General features: G+C 37.1%; 1 protein-coding gene across 1 annotated transcript in view; it reads left to right on the top strand.

The window, feature by feature from the left end:
- Window positions 1-23,513, top strand: part of BOLL (boule homolog, RNA binding protein) — a 32,593-nt gene that overhangs the window by 7,535 nt on the left and 1,545 nt on the right. Inside the window, exons 3-7 of the mRNA XM_006767087.1 lie at window positions 1,079-1,206; window positions 4,987-5,058; window positions 8,342-8,389; window positions 9,183-9,311; window positions 13,442-13,540. Of these exons, the coding sequence (XP_006767150.1) occupies window positions 1,079-1,206; window positions 4,987-5,058; window positions 8,342-8,389; window positions 9,183-9,311; window positions 13,442-13,540 (476 nt within the window). The remainder of the gene's footprint in view (window positions 1-1,078; window positions 1,207-4,986; window positions 5,059-8,341; window positions 8,390-9,182; window positions 9,312-13,441; window positions 13,541-23,513) is intronic.

Genomic DNA, 23,513 nt, shown 5'->3' with positions numbered 1-23,513 from the left:
ATATATATTCCATATAGTTACATCTTTAAAGGGAAAATCAGATAAAAATATATTTAAAATTGCAAAATTAATTGTAAGTAATTTAGAACCACTAATTAGAAAATTTTCTAATTAGAAAAGTAACTTAAAATTATAGTGAAAGTACTGAACGTTAAAATATAGACCCAATATCAGAAACTATGGTTACATATATTCTATAACCCAACCACATGTGTCATAATTATCAGAAGGAACAGTCCCAAAAGCTTTAAGAATTGGCCAAATTATGTGCCTTCCTCAGATTTCTGTAATGCTTTCAACTCTTCTCTTTTTTTTCTCACTCTTCCCATTTATTACATTAAGCCTCTTTATAGATTTTAGCTATAATATTTATTAACATCTCTAACAGTTTTCGGCTAGAAGGAACAGTGTCACATAAAATTAGTAACTAAATTTTCTTACTCTATCTCTTGTCCTAGTGTCTACTAGAATGTTTAAAACATTAGGTAGTTATTGTACATCCATTGACAAATTAATAGATTGTGTTCATATGCTGTTCAGTTCTTGACTTAGAAGTTAACAGCGAGTTTAGTTTTGATTTGGTATTTATCAATTGAGAATTTGTAGGGGGGAACCAAAATGTCTTCCAGAAAGTAGAATCTCCTCCAACTTCACTGCCTCCCTCACCATTGGCCTTTACAAATAAATGTCTTACTAAGTCTTAGGAACTTCACTACAGTGACTGTAGAGTAAATGAATTACATATAATTTACATTGTAAAAATAATCATCTAATCTATCTGTTAGCTTTGTGTTTCATTTTACTGATATTAAAGTCTGAATTGGTGAAATTTTAGTATTTCTTATTAAACTTATTTCTTTTTTTATGCACCTTAAGCTAATAAATTTTTTAAGGTAATAAGTTTGAAAATATATACTTCAAAGATATTTTAACATATAGAATTAAAAAATAACATAACATTCAATTTTTACTGTAACTATATAGGTGTATTAAGATAAACATTTTCCAGTGTTCAGAAATTACAGTCTTTAAAGTTAAATTTAGCATTTTAATTATTATTATTTAATCTTTTCTTTAGGTTCCAGTATAATGCCAGCAGCTGGAACAATGTACCTAACAACTTCAACTGGATATCCTTACACTTACCATAATGGTGTTGCTTATTTTCATACTCCAGAAGTAACTTCTGTCCCACCACCTTGGCCCGTAAGTAATTTCATTTTAGAAGGGTTTCCGTCTGTTACTATTAATTTTTAAAATATTTATTTTATTTCCAAAAAATGTCAACCACAGACAAGTACAAATAATAATATAATAGCCATGTAGCTACCACTCAAGTTTAGTATATGTTAACATTTAGCCATATTTAAGGTTTTTAATGGCAAGAATAAAATACGGTAAATTTGCATAAAGTCTCCTTGCTTGCATTCTCTTACCCTCCTTTCCTCCCCAGAATATCTTTCCTGTTTTATATGTTTTTACTACAAATATAGGTATGCTTAAACAATATATAGTATTGCTTTGGGTGTTTTTAGACACTATATAAGTAAGTCTTTTAGATTAAACCATGTTTATTATAGTATTTCTAGTTCACTTACTTTAAAATTTTATAATATTCCATTGTATGAGTGTACATTCCCTAATTGAGGGACATTTTAAGTTTTTTCTACAATCAATACTAAAATGAACATCCAAATGTTGCATGTGTCATAAGTTTGTCTAAGACAAGTAGTCTTAAAAGTTTTTTGCTTCTATATCTTCTAAATGTTTTTGAAAATTATAGAATACTCTCATTTTTAAGTTGATAACTGAAATTTATCATAATTTTAAATAGTTTAGGCATACTATATACCAGTGATAGCAAACCTATGACACGTGTGTCAGAAGTGACACGCGAACTGATTTTTTTGGTTGATTTTTCTTTGTTAAATGGCATTTAAATACATAAAATACATATCAAAAATATAAATCTTTGTTTTACTATGGTTGCAAATATCAAAAAACTTTTATATGGTGACACGGCACCAGAGTTAAGTTAGGGTTTTTCAAAATGCTGACACGCCGAGCTCAAAAGGTTCGCCATCACTGCTATATATTGTAGATTTGGTTAGGTATGTTTTTATCAAACTTTGTAGCTGTATATTTTAAGAATAGAAAAGGTCCTATGTGTGGTGATGGATCTTAACTAGACCCTAACCCTCTCCCTCTCTCTCTAAAATCAATTAAAAAATATTTTTTAAAAAGAATACAGGTATTCTATATTTTATTTTAAAAATACTGTCATGTTGCTGTTTTTCACATGTAGATATCAAATCAGGAGTTTGTGTTGACTAATCTATTCTCTTCCAGTTTTGAAACAAATCCTCTATCAAATGCCAAGTTTTCTATGTGTGGGTCTCTTTCTGAGCTCTCTGTTCCAAGTCTGCCCTTCCCAATTCTGTTTTAATTCCTATTGCTTTATAATGAATCATAAGATCTGACAGGGCAATTCTGGCACTGTGCTCTTCAGGAGTCTCTCATCTATAAGTTTTTGCTTTTATAAATATAAATTTTATAATTCTGCTTATTCCATTCTCTGAAAAACCTTTTTGGGTTTTGGTTAAAATTGGATTCAATATATAGATCAATTTGGAACATTTGGGTATATTAAATTTTCTTACTAGTGAACACTTATTTAGGTCCTCTTTTATTTCCATCCATCAATCAGATTTCTTCATAAAAAAGTTTGACATACCCTAGCTGTTTGGCTCAGTGGATAGAGCATTGGCCTGTGGACTAAAGGGTCCCAGGTTGGATTCCGGTTAAGGGCACATTCCCGGATTTCGGACTCGATCCCCATTAGGGGGTGTGCAGGAGGCAGCCGATCAATGATTCTCTCTTGTCATTGATGTTTCTATCTCTCTCTCCCTCTCCATTCCTCTCTGAAATCAATAAAAATATATTTTTTAAAAGTTTGACACATTTTTTGTTGAATTTATTCTGAGGTACGCTATAGTTTATGAATGGTATATGTTTTTAAATCCTATTTTTTCAATACATTGTGGCTGGTATGTAGTAATGCTTTTGATTTTTAAACGTTGATATTTAAACTGCCAAACTCTCACAGAGACAGTCATTTATGATGCAATGTACCTCTATTGCTTTCTGCTCTTCTGTTTCTCATGTTTTTCCGCATTGAGTTATCACACTGGCAGTACCTCAGCTATAGTGCTTATGCAATAACACAATGACCTTGTTTTGACAGAGAAAATAAGTCCAGTGAGTTGCCATTAATATTTTATTTATACACACACACGTATACATATATAAGGTGTACCAAAAAAATGTATACACACTTTGAATAATTATTAATTCTAATGTGTTAAATCTGAAAAGAAAGTAACATAAATTGAGCTCTCAGAAAATAGTGTATATATATTTTGGGGAGCACCCTGTATATACATACATACATACATACATACATACATACATATGCACTGGAGGTTTTCAAAGATACTCTTAATTTTAACCAGGGCTTTTCAACTTCAGCACTACTGACATTTTGGGCCAGATGATTTCTTGTTGTGGGAGGCTGTATATTTAGGATGTTTAGCAGTGTCTTAGCCTCCCTACATTTAGAAAACCAAAAATATTGCCAGATGTTCCCTACAGGGACAAAGTCAAACCTGGTGAAGAATTAATGCCCTAAATCAATAAAGAAGTTCCTTTTTATTCTGTTTGCTAAGGGTTTTTATTATGAAAGGCTATTGAATTTAATAAATGCTTTTTTGTATCTGCTAAGATTACCATGTTTTGCTCCTCCTATAGTCTATTAATAAATTATTATTCTCCAATGTTAATCTATGGTGCAATTTTAGTAGCATATGATAGTCTACAGATTGTGCAAAGAGAGCTATAATACTTTTCTTTAGTTACTGGGGAAAAACATTAAAACAATGTAAATTACATCCCTATTATTAGAAAATGAATTTTAATTGCTATCATTAAAGCTTATTTTACCTGTCTTAAAACAACTTGCCTGTTTTATTAATAAGCTGGTTTTAAATTTGGGGATTTACTCTGTTACTTTGAATAATTGAGTGTTAGGTGTATACTTTTTCCAAACAGATAAATCACTTGTAAGTTTATTTATTGGATGATTAATTCATTTAAATGTCAAATGAATAAAATAGAATTTAACAAGTGCTTCAATAATTTATATATTTGCTTTAATTAAATCTATAACAAGGAAATAGGATGTTGATTATTTATAAGTAGTCGGAAATCAGTGGCAAAATCAGCTGTGATTGTTCATTCAAGTCTAATGCTATGTACACATTAACTATCTACTGCTGGTCTCCACAATGGAAATAGGTAGTGACATCTTAAGTCTAGCTGCCATTGCCCTCTGAATATTCTTAGACCTATCCTATATAATAAAAGGCTAATATGCAAATCAACCAAACAGCAGAATGACCGGCCACTATGACACACATTGACCACCAGGGGCAGATGCTCAATGCAGGAGCTGCCCCCTGGTGGTCAGTGCACTCCCACTGGGGGAGTGCCGCTCAGCCAGAAGCCAGGCTCACAGGCTGGCAAGCGCAGCGGGGTAGCAGGAACCTCTCCCGCCTCTGAAGCAGCGCTAAGAGCTATCAGTTGGACATCCCCTGAGGGCTTCCAGGCTGAAGGACACCACCCCCTTCGAGTGCATGAATTTCATTCACCGAGCCTCTAGTATTTTCATAATCTTTGAACTAAAAGCAATGTTTCTGATGGTGGTTTTAACATTACCATGGAAATAAAACCACATGGAAGTAGGAATACTGTGATGATTTTAATAAACTTAAGTGGAGTTGGTAATATCAATAAGAGGTGGGAAAATGACATTTCCAATAATAAACTATAATTTGCCTGGGTTTAGGTAACAATTTGAGATAAATTTTATTATAAACTATTTTAAAGAATTTTGCCTAAAATGATTTTCCGTTTTCTTTCCTCTCATAGTCACGTTCTATATCTAGTTCCCCTGTGATGGTAACTCAGCCTGTTTATCAGCAGTCTGCATATCACTACCAGGTAAACATTAAATTAGTACAGTGAAAATTCTCCTTGATCACTTTAGTCTTTTTTTGGGTATCTCTCACTTTATTCTTTGTCATGCAAATACTGTAGTAATTAAAGAGATAGTTAAGTCTTGATAGCAGTGTTTTTGTGGGGGGGTTTCTGACGGGGTTATAGGAGGAGTAAACAATGTCATACAGGAAGATGGACTATTTGCTTCCTTTTACAAAATATAATTAGGTCAGTTTTGTTTCCCTGACTAACAATCTAAAAAGTCTTTAGAAATAATTCCTAAAGTAAGATCTACAGATATTGGACCACAGACTGAATTTTTAATGTTACTGTTTACATTAATTTCTTGTTACCGTATTTAATACATAGTTGACCCTTAAACACTGAGGAGATTAGGGGCACTGACCCCTACCACACACATGAGTTCTGGGATTGGTTCCAGGATCCACCACCCCACACCCACAGACACCAAAATCCTTGGGTGCTTAAGTCCCTTATATAAAATGGCATAGAACAATGCGTACCGTCTGTCTTTCACATCCTTAGTTGTTTTAATTCTATGCAAAATCTGGGGATGTGAAGAGCCAATTTTATTGAAAAATATTGAGGGCCAACATTTATTGAAAACATCCATGTATAAATGGACACACACATTTCAAACCGTTGTTCAAGGGTCAACTGTAATGTACATTAAAATCACGGTTATATTGTGATTATATTATAGCATCTTTTAGTTAGCCAGCATTTTTTTTTCATTCTTATTGGAGACGGATAAGTGAACTGTAATGCCAGACTATTTTGTTGTTTTGTAGGTAAGGCATAGTTGAACTACAGACATACATGTTTACATATTGTCTGTAGACGCTTTTGTGCTACAGTGGCACAGTTGAGTACTTACAACAGAGATATTATGATCTGCAAAGCTTAAAATATTCATCCTCTGGCCCTTTACAAAGAAAGTTTGCCAGCCTCTGGTCTATACCACTCACAAATAAAACCACATTCTTTCATACTCTGAAATAGTAAAAGAGAATGCATTTGTTTATTTTTTTCTTTTTGAACTTTTAAAACAGACCCACATGAAATGTTAAGGTCATTGGAATTCTTTCTGGTATTAGACTGGCTTTGGGGAGGTCAGTTATTATTATATTACTATGCTAAATATAAAACTAAATGTTTCACTTACTAAAAATAGAACTTAATGATATTTATTTAAAATATATATGTAGCATGACTTTTCCTAAACAGGCTCAGATTTTCAGCAGAGGCCCCAAACACAGAACGTTAAGTACCAGATCATTTAACATGAGAAACCAATTGTGAAACCAGTTTGGGGATCTTTAACTCAATGCCCACCTTGTGCACAGATAAGGGGAGGATGAGATTGATAGGGAAGATTGGTAAGAAGGAAGCTTAACAAGGGAGTTAAGAGTCCTCCTCAACCAAGTGAAGAGGACTTCTGAAAATAACTAAGCTTAATATTCCCTTGAAATTTGTGAGATGGTATCACTTGGACCCGACCTCTCCTAAAAAAAAGTTCAAAGAAAAAGCTCGAGTGGTCTACGGGAGGCAGAGCTAGGAGGGAAGGTCTACAGTGGGAATGTGTTAAACTTCTCACAGCAAGCAAAGGTTATGTTTCCCAAAAGCAAGGTGTGAACCTCACAGAAGAGACTCTTTCCAAAAAAAACTCTAGAGAAATTACCTTAGTAGAGAAATAATCTGTGTAAAGTAAACTTCTAGAATCAAAGGCTAGAGTGGTCTCGCTGGAATCAAAAGTTCTTACTAGAGAGTCGGCATTTGGAATCTACCACACCCAAAAGTGACCTGTCCTCATTTTTCTCCGAGGGCAAGGAAGACTACGCAGCACAATGCTTTTAAAGCGGAGGGTGGGAAAGGAAAGCCCCTTTCTGCTTGCACCCTATTGAGCCAGCTCCTTTGTTATTGATTGATTAACATACAGCTGTAGCTCACTTGACATAGCGGATGTATTCTGGAAATTTTCTAATGCAATTTAATTTTATACTTTAACTCTGGTTTTCTGCTTGCAGGTATAAAATTGAAAGTATGTTGCCTTCATATACTTAGGAAAGATTTTGGTACCAATTTGTAATATATTTTACAATATAAGAAATAATTTTACTTCACATACTTCTTTTGAGTTATATATTCTTCATCAGTCTATCCTTAAAATTCCCATTTTGATAAAAATAGTCCCTTACCCTTTCTTTTTACAAATTCAAGATTGATAGCTTTATCAATTTTTGCTAATCAGATCAGGTAATTCATGGTTTAGTCAGGTTTTATCTCCTTTGTGTTTCTCACTTCATAAGTAGTGATTTTATTTATCTAACAAATCTATATATAAATCATTTTACTTCAGATATTTTTATTAAAATATTTTCTTAAGGCCTTCCTCTCTGAAATCAATAAAAATATATTTTTAAAAAGGATCTTCTTTAAAAATAATATTTTACTCCTTTCTTCAAATATCAACATTCAAAATAAAAATATCATTTGATCCCCCCAAAAATAAATAAAATATTATCTTTTTTTTATTATTCTTTCACCTAACATAATGTTTTCATGATTTGTCCATGTGGTTGCATGTATCAGTATTTCATTCCTTTTTATGGCTGAATAATACTCCATTATATAGATATACTACATTTTGTTTATCCATCAGATGATGGACATTTGGGTTGTTTTTATTTTATTTTTATTTTGGGGCTGTTGTAAATAATGCTGCTATGAACATTTGTGTACAGCTTGTTATGCAGACATGTTTTCATTTCTCTTAGTTCTTACACGTCGGAGTTGAATTACTGAGTTTATATGGTACCTCTGTGTTTAACCTTTTGGTGTCATGCTGTTTACCAAAAAGGCTGTACCATTTTACATTCCTACCAGCAATTGATAAAAGTTATAATGTTTTCACATCCTTGCCAACACATTATTGATTTTAATTTTGATGAAGTTCAGTTTATCTTTTTTCTTGCTTTTGTTGCTTGTGCTTTTGATGTCATAATTTTAAAATTTGCTTGATTCAAAGTCATAAGAGATTTATGACCTTTTTGTAATAGTTTTATAGTTCTAGGTCTTCATCGCTTCTCGGCCTTTTGGCTAAAATCAAGTATAGTTCTAGGTCTTAATTTTGGTCTTGGATCCATTCTGAGTTAATTTTTGTGCGTAGTTTGAGGTATAGGGGTCCAACTCCATTCTTTGCATGTAAATAATCCAGTTTTAACCTTTGTTTATTATCTGTGGGGTCTTTTTTCTTTCATTTTAGACCCCTGCACAGTGTCTACCAAGTCAGTGGCAGTGGAGTGTTCCTCAGGTAAATATTAACTTTTTTCACTGTGCTTTTGTGAATACTGCATGAATATTAAAATCAGGAGAACTTGGTTAGAGACCTTTCTCTTTCACTTATTAACTGTGATACCTTTAGCAGTTTATTTAATCACTATATTTCTCAGCTTCCTCATTTGTGAAATAGAAGTAATGAGACTACTCTCCCTTTGTAAGTTTCCTCATATGATTTTTGTGAAGACCAAATGAGACTATGTAAGTGAGAGCATTTTATAAATGAGTGAGTGTTGCAAAAACATGAAAAAATTACTTCTTTTTATTAGTTTTATTGGAAATTTTAACATTTTTCTAGCCTTCATATTTTGCTTGTTTGACCTGTGCTCTCAAATAGGTATTCTATCTCCCAACTTTGATAACAAATAGTATCCCACCAAAAGATTGTTTCATCTTTTTTGACATTTTTCACCTCCATGCGAGTCACAAAGCTGAGAATAGATATTTATGATAGTTTAAATACCATTGTTTATATTATTACAGCCTTTAGTAGTGATCTTAATAAAATTATCTGAGTTTATAGATGAGGTTCTGAAGCACTAAGAATTTGTAGTCCTTACTAGTGATACAGTTTTTTAATGACATCTATACAACTGGAATTTATAACAACCCCAGAACTCCTAATTTGTTGCTGAGATACTTCTAAGCTATCCCTGAAAAAGAACTTCAGGAAAATATGAAACAAACATTTCTCTCACCTGTTGGGTAAATCATTTGGTTTAAGTGACATAACTAATCATATTTGGAATTATGATTTTGTGTTTCAGTCTCCTGCCTCTTCTGCTCCGTTCCTATACCTACAACCGTCGGAGGTTTTTTATCAACCAGTGGAAATTGCACAAGATGGAGGATGCGTTCCTCCTCCGCTGTCTCTGATGGAAGCTTCCATTCCAGAAGTACGTAATAGTCTCCAAGTAATTTATCTTACATTTATTTCTTTTTCTTTTCTAAAAGTGTTTGTTCAAGACCGTCACTGAAGTTGCATATCTTATCTTTTTCCTTTTTTATATCTAAGAATGCTTCATCTTAGACTTCTTCACTAACTAGTTCAGAATCATTTCTCAAATCAACTGTTCACTTTACTAGGCTCATTCCTGACTCGATCTCCTTTAAAGAGTAAGATACCAAATACCACTTCTGATTTGTCTATCAATCTATATACAGTAGGGCCTTGACTTATGAGTTTAATTCGTTCCATGACGGAGCTCGTAACTCAAATTACTCGTATGTCAAATCATAAAGTGAACGAGTGAGACATGTGATGCTGGGCTGATGTTGTGGCATTCACTGTGACATTCGCTGTACCAACTAGCGGTGGGGTATCTGAAGCTGGCTCGTAACCCGAATTTTAGCTTGCAACTCCAAGCAAAAAATCGGCCGAGAGACGGCTCGTATCTCGAAAAACTCGTTAGTCGGGACACTCGTAAGTCAAGGCCCCCCACTGTAGTTGCTAACATTCTGTCAATTAAAAGCACATAAAAATTAAGCCAAGAAAAAATTTTTAAAAATTCTTCCTTTAAAAAACGTAAGTCAAATTTATTTTATAACTATAGATGGTGACTAGCATGTCTTTAAATTATATTCCTGAACCATTACTAATAACCTTACCAGATATTTTCCAGGAACTGCACATGCATGTTTGAAATCGGTGTTGTGAAAGATTAGGAAATTAGCACCCACCTCCCAGTTTAAATGTTTTGTACTATTTTTATATTGCTAACACTTATAACATTATAATTTTGTTCTTGAACAAAAAAGTCCACAGTTGAATCTAAATGATTACTAAAAAAAATACCTTTACCGGGATTTCTTCATTCATCGTCTCTTCCTCCATTTATCACTTGGTTGATTACATCTACAAGTATCTTTGTTAAAGAAGGCACATGGATGCTATGTTCTTTGAGTTCTTACATTCTTGTTCAACATGTTTTTGTCTGTAAAGTTGGAAAGAAAATAAGACTAGCTATCAACGAACTGCTGAGCCCTGGCTGGTTGCTCAGTGGCTAGAGCCTCGGTTTACAGACTGAAGGGTCCCTGGTTCGATTCCCGTCAATGGCACATACCTCCATTGCAGACTTGATCCCTGGCCCTGGTCAGGGCACATGCGGGAGGCAACCAATACTCAAATGTGTCTCTCTCATATCGATGTTTCTCTCTATCTCTCCCCCTCCTTTTCACTCTCTAAAAATCAATGGAAAAATGTCTTCGGATGAGGATTAACAAAAACAAAATAACTGCTTGATACTTGTGTAGTTTACACAAAGGCTGATGGAACAAAGTACCACAGAATGGGTGACTTAAACAATAGAATACAAATTATGTATATGTTAGATCACTTTTTAAAAAATATATATTTTATTGATTTTTCACAGAGAGGAAGAAAGAGGGATAGAAAGTTAGAAACATCGATGAGAGAGAAACATCGATCAGCTGCCTCTTGCACACCTCCTACTGGGGATGTGCCCGCAACCAAGGTACATGCCCTTGGCCGGAATCGAACCTGGGACCCCTCAGTCCGCAGGCCAATGCTCCATCCACTGAGCCAAACTGGTCAGGGCGATAGATCACTTTTTGTCTTTCATATCTATTATCTCTCAGGTAATTATTTTATCATGGTACTTGTTTTATACTTTTTCAAGGTAACTATGACTATATTTCTCATTATGTTTATTCTATTTTTATTATGACTAATCAGGCTCTCATCTATTTTATGTATTTTATTTTATTTTGTTAGTCCTCACCAGAGGATATTTTTCCCATTGATTTTTAGAAAGAGCAGAATGGAGGGAGGGAGAGGGGAAGAGAAAGAGAGAGAAACATCAAGACACATTGATTGATTTCCTCCCACATGCGTCCCAACCATGTGGTGACTCAAACCTGCAACCCAGCTACTTGCCCTTGACTGGGAATCAAACCTGCGACCCTTCGTTGCACAGACCAACTTTCTCCAGCAGTTCTCAACCTGTGGGTTGCGAACAATGAAAATACATCCTGCATATCAGATTTTACATTACGATTCATAACAGTAGCAAAATTACAGTTATGAAGTATCAACGAAAATAATTTTATGGTTGGGGCTCACCACAACATGAGGAACTGTATTAAAGGGTCGTGGCATTAGGAAGGTTGAGAACCACTGCACCATTGAGCAAACCAGCCAGGGCATCATCTCATCTCTCTTATTTTTAATCTTTTTTTATCTCAATCTCTGCCACTTTGGTTACATCATTGTCTATAAATTTATTTTGGTTTAAAATCTCTCTTTTGAGCTCCTTTTTAGAGATCATGTTATTATAATTTCTTTAAGATTCAAAAAAATTATGTTTATCTGAACTTTTTCAGTTTTTCTAGGGTACTTTCTCACCCTTTTCTTCAACTTTTGTCTTTCCTTAATGTAGTTGAAGAGGCAGTATGCATGCTTAAGTTGCTTGCTTTTCCTTTTCACCTTTATGCTAATTTTTACATGAGACCAGCTACTTGTCAAAATAGAGGGTGGGAAGATCAGACTGTTGTCTGAAGCTGCTTTGCACGGTGTTGTAAGTCTCCTGGTTGTGATGCTCTTCCCTCGGTTTTTAGCATTCTGGGAATCATTTTCTGTATTGGGTTGTAGTAATTGCTACTTCCCTTTCTACCTTCAACCTGTTTCACCTCCAGCAGTGTTCCTCAACTATAAGACAAGGCAGTAGATAAAAATATGGAAACATGATTTCTCCTTCAATTCCATATCCCCTGCTATTAAATAATATGAAATTGGATCTCTGAAAATATTCCCTTCTGCTGCATTGACCTGACATACCCCTACACTTAAGACTTTTTCAATAGGTCTTTTAGAACATTGATTTTTAAGCAGACCTTTATTTTTCCTGAAATCTGAGGAGGCTTCATAGTCCTCACTTATATGGGTCCAAATTGCATAGCATATGTCAGATGTTCTAAATTGTTCGTGGTTTGGGGATAATGGGTATTTCCTTGTTTAATTGATGATGGCATTTTTTTTTAATCTATCTTTGGTTCTTTTTGTTTTTTTCTGGTTTTCAAGGGGAGGGAGAAGTAAGGTAAGAATTCTTTAACACTAGATTTGTAGCCACAATCTACTTTTGGTATTAAACCAGTGGACTCTAATAAGATTTTTCTGGAGCTACTACTTATATTAGCTTATAATTGGTTCTATTTCTATGATATTTTCATAAAAATGTTATATGCATGCTTTTATTTTAATGTTTCTGGTAGAAGGTGTAGGCAAAGATATGTAAATTAATAAAGTAGGTTGCTAAGTAGAAAACACTTTAGATGGAGCCATTAAGCTTTCTATCAACAGTATATTGCTACTAGGAGCCCTACAAATACCTCAGATTTTATATGTTGTCCCCAAAAAAGTATGAATACATTTTATTTTCAAAATTGAGCTATCAGCTATTAAAGTGTCTATACATTTTGGGGTGACACCCTATATTATAAACCTAACTTCTCTCCAACCCCCTTACACACAATTACATAAGCATCAAACTTGCTTTTCTTGTATTCCATATCTCAATAAATGGTTCCACCATCTGTTGGACAGGCCAAAAATCTGCTTTTATATGATCTTTTCCCTCCCTTTTGTTCTAATGTCTCTCTTTCGGCTCTTTTTTAGTGTATATTCTTTCCTCCAGCCATACCAGACAGTCTACGCAGGTCTTCCAAAGGAGATGTGTTCTTGGTTGCCTCGACGTTTTTGTGCATACTAGTCCCATCTTCTTTTCCTAATTCTTCAAATTCAGGCTTCAGCTCCACTAGAAAACTTGACTGGCTACCTCTCCAACTTTCTTAAGCTAAATCAAGTAGTTCTTACCTTTCCTCCCATGCATCCTTATACATGTCTTATAGGTCTTATGGTAATTTTGACTACTTGTCTGTCCGAGATCAGTCTATAAGTTAAAGATGGGAGATGTGTTTCTCCATTGTGTAGCAAAATGCCTAGTACATTGTAGTGCTGAATAACTATTTTTAAATAATGAAAGGCAATACATTTCTTTTTTTGTAATAGCCCTATTCTGATCATGGAGTTCAAGGAACATATCACCAGGTTTATGCTTCAAGTGCCATTGCTATGCCTGCACCTGTGATGCAGCCTGAACCAATTAAAGTAAGAAGTTTGTTTTGACTATTTTTTCCTGTTTTCTTTTTCTTGATCATATTTCAAGTTTTCCAACTTTCTCTTCTGAAAGGAACAACTTTGGAGAATTATATCACATTTGTGATCAGAAATACAGAATTAGTGAATTCTTTCATGTGAAGGAAATAGAACCCCAAATTAACTGTAATTTCTATTAGTTTTGATAAGTAATAAACCACACATGGTTAAAAACGCTTTATTTACTATGGCAAAATATATATAACTTAACATTTTCTATTTTTAAGTGGAAAACTAAGTAGTAACCACCACAGTTATCTGTTTACAAACTTATTAATAATCCCAAATGGAAACTCTGTACACATTAAGCGATAATTTCTCATCCATACTCCCAGCCCCCCGTAACCTCTAACTACTTTCTGTTTTTATGAATTTGCCTAGATATTTCATATGCTCAGATTTTTATTATCTATGTTAATGGAAAGTAAAATGTATGGCAAAAGATCCAAAATGGCGGCGGAGTATGTTATACTCACCTTCTTCCAGGACCAAACTGGAATTACAACTAAAATATAGAACAGGCAACCTGAATAACCAATTGAAGATAAGCTGAACAGAAGTCTTATAACCAAGGATTTACAGGAGAAGCCACATAGAGACTGGTAGGAAGGGCAGAGACATGAAAAGGGCTGATTCTGCTCCCATGGGCAGCAACTGAGGTTTCAACTGCTCAGCTGCAAAGGTTACCCCTAAGAAGAGTGGGTCTCAACCCCAAGCTGGGCTCCCCACCCCAGAACACCAGATCCAGGAAGAAGCACCCACAACACATCTGGCTGAGAAAATCACTGGGGATTCTGTCTGCCAGGGAGAGACAGGAGTCCACTAGAGACACAGTGCCCTCAAAAGGACCAATGCACAAAATCTCATTTACAGCCACTTACCCAGGGTTTTGGCAGAGGGAGGGCGGAGCAGACTAGAGTCATGTGAGGAGAGACTGGAGTTTGTGGCTCTGGGAAGACAGCTGAAGGGACAGCCGCCAGCACCCCTCTTCCCACACTACAGATGCCATCTTTCTTGGGTGGAGCACTCCCTTCCTTATGGCATCACCCTGAGGGAATACAATAGCCTTACCCTCTGGATTCCCTGTAGCCCCACTTTGTGGAGCTCATCTACTACTGAGGAGTCAGCTGCCTGGGCTGGGGTACAGAGGTCTGGACAGACTCGGGGGTATCAGTGACTGGTGTGGCTTTGTAGTGAGGGCCATTGCCCCTTCTTTCCCATGAACCTAACTGGCGCCACCCCCTAACAGGAGATATGCTAGCCTCTCCCTCCAAACTCCTGGTGGACCAACACTGCCAATGTCTGGGCAGAATCCAGGACAGACTGAGTTATGTGGCTCTGTGAAAGGGGCCACTCCTTCTCTGAAGCTGACTGGAACCTCCCCCTCACAGAAAATCTACTAGCCCTAATCTCCCAGCTCCCGGAGCCCCTCCCTGCGGAGCTTCAGCTCCTGGCAGAATCTTGAACAGACTTAGTTTTGTGGGTTGTGCACCGGGACTGTTTTTCCTTTGTACACCCAACCAATGCAGAGCCTTCCCTCATGCAGCCAAATCGTGATTGGCTTGGGCCTTATAAACTCTACTGGCCTCACCCTGATTACTCTGTAAGATCCCAACTTACCACAAAGGTCTGTGGGCCCCTGCATGGACATTTGCTGAGTGGCCTCAGGCCCAGCACTGGCACTCAGTTTGAACCTGTGTCAATCTGGTGAGAACCACTCACCTCTACCTGATGACTCACTGAGAACCTTGCTCATGCAACTCAAGTACCACCAGAGGCTCTTTCAGTGACTGAGTCTAACAGGCAGCCAGCAGATGGAGACAAATCTTGGGTGCCTTGAGACTTTTGCTAGCCTGCCCCCGGGCCTGGTGCTAATAAAAGCCGGCCTTGGTGCATAGTTTGGTCCTTCCTGTTCGCACCTAGGCCCCGCAGAGGTAGCTATAAACTGTGTATAGTTTTCTAGCTCCAAGCAGGTTACCTTCCCTGGGCCAGTCACAGGGCAGCATCTAACATAGGCCTGCACCAGAGTTCCTCCCAAGAGGCCCCAAAACGAGCACAACCAGTGGCCAGCTTCAGAAAACAACAGAACAGGATCCAGTAAACTCCACAAGCAGAGCATACACAGGAAGAAACCCATGCCATTACAGTCAATACCTGCCAGGCAAGAAAATACATAGGATGGAATAAAGGTAGCCCATCTGATAAATGGTGTTAGAGACTTGGACAGATACATGTAAAGCAATGAAATTAGACCACCTTCTCACACCATACACAAGAATAAACTCAAAATGGATTAAAGGCTTAAATGTAGGACTTGAAACCATAAAAATCCTAGAAGAAAACACAGGCAATAAAATCAATATTTCTTATAGTAATATTTTTTATATATCTCTTTGAGCAAGGGAAAAGAAAAGCAAATGGGACTACATCAAACTGAAATGTTTTTGCAAAGGAAATCTAAAATGAACAAAGTGGAAAGACAACCCAATGAATGGGAGAACATACAATAAGGGGTTAATATCCAAAATTTATAAAGAACTTCTATAACTCAACAGCTCAAAAAAAAAAAAAAACAAGCAATTCCATGAAAAAATGGGCAAAGGATCTGAATAGTTACTTCTCCAAAGATGACATACAGATGGCTCAGTGTCACTAATAATCATCAGAGAAATGCAAATTAAAACCACAATGCGCTACCATCTCACATCTGTCAATATGGCTATCAATAAATCAACAAAAAAGTGTTGGTGAACATGTGGGAACCCTTGTGCACTGTTGGTAGGAATGCAGATTTGGCGCAGCCACTGGAAAACAGCATGGAGCTTCCTTAAAAATTAAAAATGAAACTGCCTTAAGACCCAGCGATTCCACTTCTGGGAATATAGCCCAAGAAACCTGAAACACTGATTTGAAAGAATATATGCACCCATATGTTCATTACAGCATTATTTACAATCACCAAGATTTGAAAACATCCCAACTGTCCCATCAGTAGATGAGTGGATAAAAAGCTGTGGTACAGTTACACAATGGAATACTACTCAGCTGTAAAAAAGAAGGAAATCTTACTTTTTGTGACAGCATAGATGAACCTGGAGAGTATTCTGCTAAGTGAAATAAACCTGACAGAGAAAGACAAATACCATATAATTTTGCTCATATGTGGAATCTAATGAGCAAAATAAACTAACAAGCAAAACAGAAACAGACTCAGATAATAGACTGACAGCTATTAGAGGAGGAGGGGACTGGGTGAATAAGGTGAAGGAATTTTTAAAAAAGCTTATTGACACAGACAACAGTATGGTGATTACCAGAGGGAAAGGTAAAAGAGGGTAAAGGAGAGATAAATGGTGACAGGAGACTTGACTTTGGGTGGTAAACACACAATATAATATACAGATGATGTATTAAAGAATTGTGCACATGAAACCTGTATAATGTTATTAGTGTCACCCCAATAAATTCAATAAAAATTGAAAATAAAAAATAAGTCCTGGCCAGGTGGCTCAGTTGGTTGGAGCATCCTGTACAACAAAAAGGTTGCAGGTTTGATTCCCGATCAAGGCACATACCTAGGTTTTGGATTCCATCCCTGATTGGGCACATGTGGGAGGCAACTGATTGATGTCTCTCACATTGATGTCCTCTCTTCCTTCCCACCTCCCTCTCTCAAAAAAAATAAAACATCCTTGGGGGAGATTTTAAAATAAATAAATAATAAAATTTAGGGGAGATGAAAATATTTAATCTCTTCCAGTTTGGGAATTGTGCTCATGTATTCTAAGTCAGATCTGGGGCAAAGAGTGACCATCTAGTTAGATGTGTGTATATATTCAATAGATTCCAACTCTACTATATAGCAGGGAATTCTGTTTATTCCCAAATGACCTAGCTTCTTGGTAAAACTCTTGCATCATTACTGATTAACAGTTAGTATGGTCATTTGAATCCTGTTTGCAGGGTCTTTGGTAAGGAAAGTGGGCACATTCTTTATAGTAAAATGAAAGAGATTAGCTATTTCACATTCATATTTATGCTTCTGACCCATCCCAGGTATTGGAGCTCCATACTAAAACAGTCAACTTTAAGGAGACGCCTCACCCTCTGTTATCCCCTCACCGTCGTCACTCACTGCATTCCTTCACTGCTGTTATCACTACTGCAAACATGAAATAAAACCCTAATTTTGATGTAGTCTTAAAGTCTACAGTGTTACTGAAGTTGCATCAAAATGTTAAACAGACTTTCTTTGATGTTAATATTTTCTATAAATATACTTCTCTTGAATTAGCCATTTCATATTAGATACATGTTATTTATTTTCAGTTACATATTTTAAATATACGTACATATAAATGATTGAAGTTTTACTGCTTGACAAGAGAGGATGAACTGGTAACCTATAGGATAAGAGCAACTTCCAAAGAATGTTAAGCATGTTTTTAAAGTGACACTCTTTTTGCTTTAATATTTTTTGTCTTTTTCTGCTTTTGAAATGAGCTCTCAATTACAAAATATCAAACTGCACTTAAAAACTCCAGCATTGGCACAATGGGAGAAGCCCACAAGGAAGCAGCAGCAGGGGCAAGAGGTGGGAAATGACTGAAGCAGTGGTTACAAATAGCTGCAGGAAGCTAAAACTATCCAGCAGGATGTGCCCTAAAGTTAGCACAGGTTAGACTAGTTACTACCTTGGTCAGTGGCCCCAGTGTAGTTGGGTTCAGATTCTACATGGCAATACAATTTCTTCCAGTTAAGAGTTCTTGGCCTGCACCAATCTTGGTGACCAGTCTATTAGTTTTTCAAAATGCTGTCATAGACCTGATAGAGGTACTGAGAGGCGTCTGGAGACCTACACTTCAGCAAGTGTACAATTGCGGTTTCCTGGCTGGATATGTAGCTCAGCCAAGATCCACATGCCATTGATGAGCTTCAGAGATTGGTACATCATGGTCCTACCCTTCCACATTCTGCTTGGCATAGTATAAATGCTGTTTTGCAACTTGCTGGAAACAGCATTAAAGTACCATTCCTTCATCTGAAACTAAAGATCATGTTTATTGGCAATAATTACTCCATTTTGCCGTCTTCCACAAAAAAGCACATTGAGTGGGGTAAGGCAGCTGAAGTAGGAGACATCAATGTTTTTCACAGCCACAGGCAGGTTATTTAGCGGTTCTATTTTTATGACTGCGCCCAAGGTGTTGAGCGGGAGAAGTTATGCCTGTTAAACTGGATTGCAAAGTCTATCATGTTGGCAGAGTATTGTTGTTGAAGTTCATTTCCATATAGATGTATCCTTGCTGATGAGTAAATGTTCCGGAAATCTCCAAGCCTTTAACCTTGACTGCAGGCAGCCAGACAGCCTTAGGAGCCACCTACTCATCATGTGTCATACCTATCCCTGTAGAGAGTTCAAATTGATCATGCAGACCACTGCTGACCACAACAGGAGTAGGTGAAGGAGCAGAGGTTGCACACACGGATGATGGGATGAAGGACTGTCCCACTGCTGGACTTCCTCCCTTGCCTCCCACCAAGGTCACTGCCAAGAGATCCACTGCTCCCATTTGCATGGAGGACACCTATGGCACATTGACTGGGGGACCAAGGTCAAGGTTTAAAGGGCCCCTCGGGTCACCTTGAGAAGAGAATAACCCGAAGCTGTTCAGCGTGGTGGCGGCGGTGGTGCCAACAGGGCTGCTACCTGCATCAGTGCTTCTGTGATGCACTGGCAAGTGTTTGCAATGGAGTCCATGACTTCCCTCCACAAGAGCATTGGGAGGCTTGTAGTACACAGAGGCCAAAGAACCAATGTGGCAGATTAGCTCACTCAGCAAAGTTGGCTCAATGAGATCTGACTTCTCAGAGGTCGGTGCCTTCTCAGATAAGACTGCTTCTGTGGCTGTGACAGAGTCCATAGAGAGAAGCCTCCAGTAAATATAGTCCTATCCCAGAGGTCATGATTATCAGAATCCTGTGTTGCCAAACTCAAGACCTGCAGTACCAGCTCCTGTGTTTCTTATGGTTTCATTCATATTGTCCGTGCTTTCAGCATATTCTCTCACAATCCAAATCTTAGCAGCTTGAGCGTCTGGCTCATCCAACGAGTGTAAATGCCCACACAGTGACCATGATGGTTTCATACTTGTTAGGGTATTTGTGGAAGAAGTCCCTGATAACAATAATTGACTCTTGGACCACATAATCTGCTTTGGTCTGGATGAGACCAAGCAATGTGATGACACAAAGTTCTGCAGATTGTTCCACCTGATGGCACACCATCCAATGGCCTGCACAACTTTGCACAAAGAAAAAGTCAGCATCCACCTCTGTGATATATTCCTTCAGTCCTGCCAGAGCCTGAGCAGTATTGGCTTGGGATGCCAAACGAACCATGATGTCCAATTTCTCTAGTTTAAAATAGATGGGACCATTATATTTCACAAAGACTGATTCCCTGCTTCAAGATTCCAGGTCCTTTCTGGGCAATTGGGTTGATGGTCCTCAGGGCGAGTACTCACCTCTGCCCCCCAGACAGCAGAGTGGCAAGTTGGAGGGGCCAACTTCCTCAGCAGCATATTGTACTAGTGAGAGTCCTTGGGTAACGACTCTACACATCTCATTTGGACTTGCACTGCTGAAAGCACTGCTGAGTTGGCATGACATGGTCAGGGAATTGCCACTCTCAGATGCTCTGAGTCTCCCTGTCATCTTTAGGGTTGTAATTGGATAGGCAGCCCAGAATAAAAATGAGGGCCCATTCAGGTCATGGAATTATTCAATTAATATAGATAGAAATGTGGAAGTAAAGAGTAGAAGAAACAACTCAGTGAATGTGACCACTTGTGAAGAAATGAAGTGGGATAGGAGTGGGGGAGAGGGAGAAGGTAATGTTGGAGCCCTTTTTTATTTACTCTTTAACCACTATTTGACTTTTAAAACTAGTACTGTAATAAAAATAAAAATTAGCTTCAAAAGTGCAAAGAACACTAGGTTGAGTCATTGCCAGTCAATATGTATCAAAAAAAATGGAAACAACATTGGGGGAAGGGGGAGGAATGACATTTATATAAGGAAGTCAATTTCAAAGTAAAAAACATTAAACAAGATACAAAAGGCCTGCTTATTGTGATAAAGGAGTAAATCTATAATGAATAAACAAGTCTAATGTAACATCAAAAAATATAAAATTAAAAACTGTTAGAAATACCAGGAGAAAAAAACAACTGGGAGACTTTAATATCATGACTTTATGATTTGAATAAATAAGACCAAAAAAATATTATATATAATACATATTGAATTTTGTACCTTGCAAAGGGAAAACTATTTCTTTTCTAGCATCTATAGAACATTTCCAAAAGTTTATCATATTTTAGTCACAAATCTCTATAAATTCAGTAAATTATACTGACTGTGTTCTCTGACTATAATGAGTGTTACAAAAAGAGCATTGTGCAAGGCAGAAGTATTGAAAGACTAACTCCCTGGCAGTCAAGGTTGCCTAGTGAAGTGGCAGTAAGTGGGTTGATACAGCCTAGATCAGCAGTCGCCAACCTTTCGTACCTCACGGACCGGACCACCAGTGGTCCGCAGACCACCAGTTGGCAACCGCTGGCCTAGATGATAGTACCATGCTTTCCCCAATATGGTAACCACGAACCACATAAGGCTAGTTCATTTTAATTTTAGAGTAATTAAAGTCAAGTGAAATTTAAAATTCAGTTCCCCAAATATAACTAGCCACATTTCAATTGCTAAATAGTTCCATGAGGCTAGTGGCTACCATATTTGATAGTATAGATCTAGAACCTTTCCATCAAGATGGGAAGTTCTATCAGACAGTACTGCTGTAGAGATCCTGGAATAAATGTGGGAATTTTTGAACCTATTAAAAATCTAAAACATGTATGCAACAGCTTGATTCCCTAAATTAGGAACTGGCCTGTGCCCAAAATACCCAAAAGCTAGTACCAACGAGGTGGTTTCTTTGACTCAAACTAATTTTAACACACAAAAACATCAGGATGATACAGATAGATGGGATTACTCTTTATAATAGAGCATAGATATCTATATGCCTGTCCTACCAGTGCCAACTTTTAAAGGGTACATTTTGGGTTTGGGGCAACTTTATAAATGGCCTTCTGCCAAACTCTCTTCCCTTAAAATCATGTTTTTTAAAACCACTTGATGTCTTCAAAAATAGAAGGAATGTTATAACTCAACTTGTTTCTTTGTTGACCTGTTCCTTATTTTATACTAGGTGCCTGACACACGAAATTTGTGCATGGGTAGGGGGTCCCTAGCCTGGCCAGCGATCAGGGCCAATCTGTGGGGCAACTGGCAGGGCAATGGGAGGGGGTGGGCAGCTGCTGGCACCCGCCTTTGCTGGCCTGGGGCCTGCAGGCTGGGGGCAGTTCCTGTGTTGTGTGTCTGCCCTCTGGTGGTTAGTGTGCATCATAGCAACCAGTTGTTCCCCCATTTGGTCGATTTGAATATTAGGCTTTTATTATATAGGATACTAAACATTTATATTGTAACACTAGAAAAGAGTCTAAAATAGATTGTAAGTAGAGAGACATGCCTAGACTCTGGATGTCACAAGAAAGATTTAAGTTATAAATTAAGATTGACTTTGGAAGCCAATAAAAACCCCTTCGCGGTGGCCTGGTACCTTGCTATTCACATGGATCATGGCAATCTTTTCCTAGGAGACAGCAAAGAAAGAACCTCAAGACATTTTGGGAACCCCCAGAACTTGAGGAATTCACCCAAATCTATAGGTATTTCAGGCAAACGTTGAGGATAGCTCTGTGGTTTGGCTTCTTTGCCCTGAGAGGCTAATTAAAGTTTAATCTGGAGCTTCCTTATGAGATTCCAGCAAAGCAGATTTAAGAGAGCCTTTATGATCAATTACTATTCTTGTCTTATGCAAATAAGTCTAAATGGAAACTGGGCTTAATGAAGTAAATAGTCTTGATTTGGCTATCTTTGATTAAAAAAAAATTAGGGTGATTTTAGGGGGGAGAATTATGTTTCAATAGAATCAAGCCCTGAATGTGAATAAATAAAAATAAAAATAGTATCTATAATACACAGTTGTGGAGATTAGCCTCTAGTTAAAGTTTTATTTTTCACCTACAAACTGAATTGGATCCTGATTTTTTTTCTAGTATTCTTCCAAACTGATGTTTCATTTTCCCCCATCCTTTGACTTGGAATTATTGAGAACTGAAATTTTCTTTCTGAGCTCTGCACTTGCAAATTACAGCCAAAGGACCGGAGACAGCTCAAAGTTAAACAATCTTAATAACCGATGTTATGTAAACCATGCAGAATTTAATCACCAGAAATATCCAAACTGCAGATAAGGAAGATTAGATTGTCACTGCTTGCTTTCATTCTAGCAAAAGAAACTATCCTTACATCTAAAAATCTTCTGGACTGACTAGTCTTACAGAATCAAAACCTTTTATAATTTGCTGTGATCATTAACCTTTGTTTTCCTCTTGTTTTCATAGGCATACCTCTTATTCAATACCTGACTGCTTGTTTACACAATATAGGTCTCACTTTGGGAGCCCATCTGCATCTTGGCCTCCTGAAATGAGACTTAACAATTTAACTGAACTGACTTATTTTTAGGACTGCATTAATTGAGTCAATGAAATATGAAGCAGTCTGCTAACTTCACATCTGGAATGATACAATTCCATAATAAGATGATGAATGATGCTTCAGGGATTCTGGCCTACCCCCTGTTTTGGAAGAATCAGCTAACAGCCTCTCTGTTCCAGTCTCAAATCCCATTCCCTTGTTTTCCGTAGATCAGAGAGACCTCCATACCCTCTGTAGGCCAGGACCACAGCTCTTGGCAGCAGGAAGCAGTCACTGAAGACATCATAATTTATCACGC

Source organism: Myotis davidii, unplaced genomic scaffold (genome assembly GCF_000327345.1).
Source record: "Myotis davidii unplaced genomic scaffold, ASM32734v1 scaffold221, whole genome shotgun sequence".
Taxonomy (NCBI): Eukaryota; Metazoa; Chordata; class Mammalia; order Chiroptera; family Vespertilionidae; genus Myotis; species Myotis davidii.
This window is presented reverse-complemented; position numbering and strand designations above follow the sequence as displayed.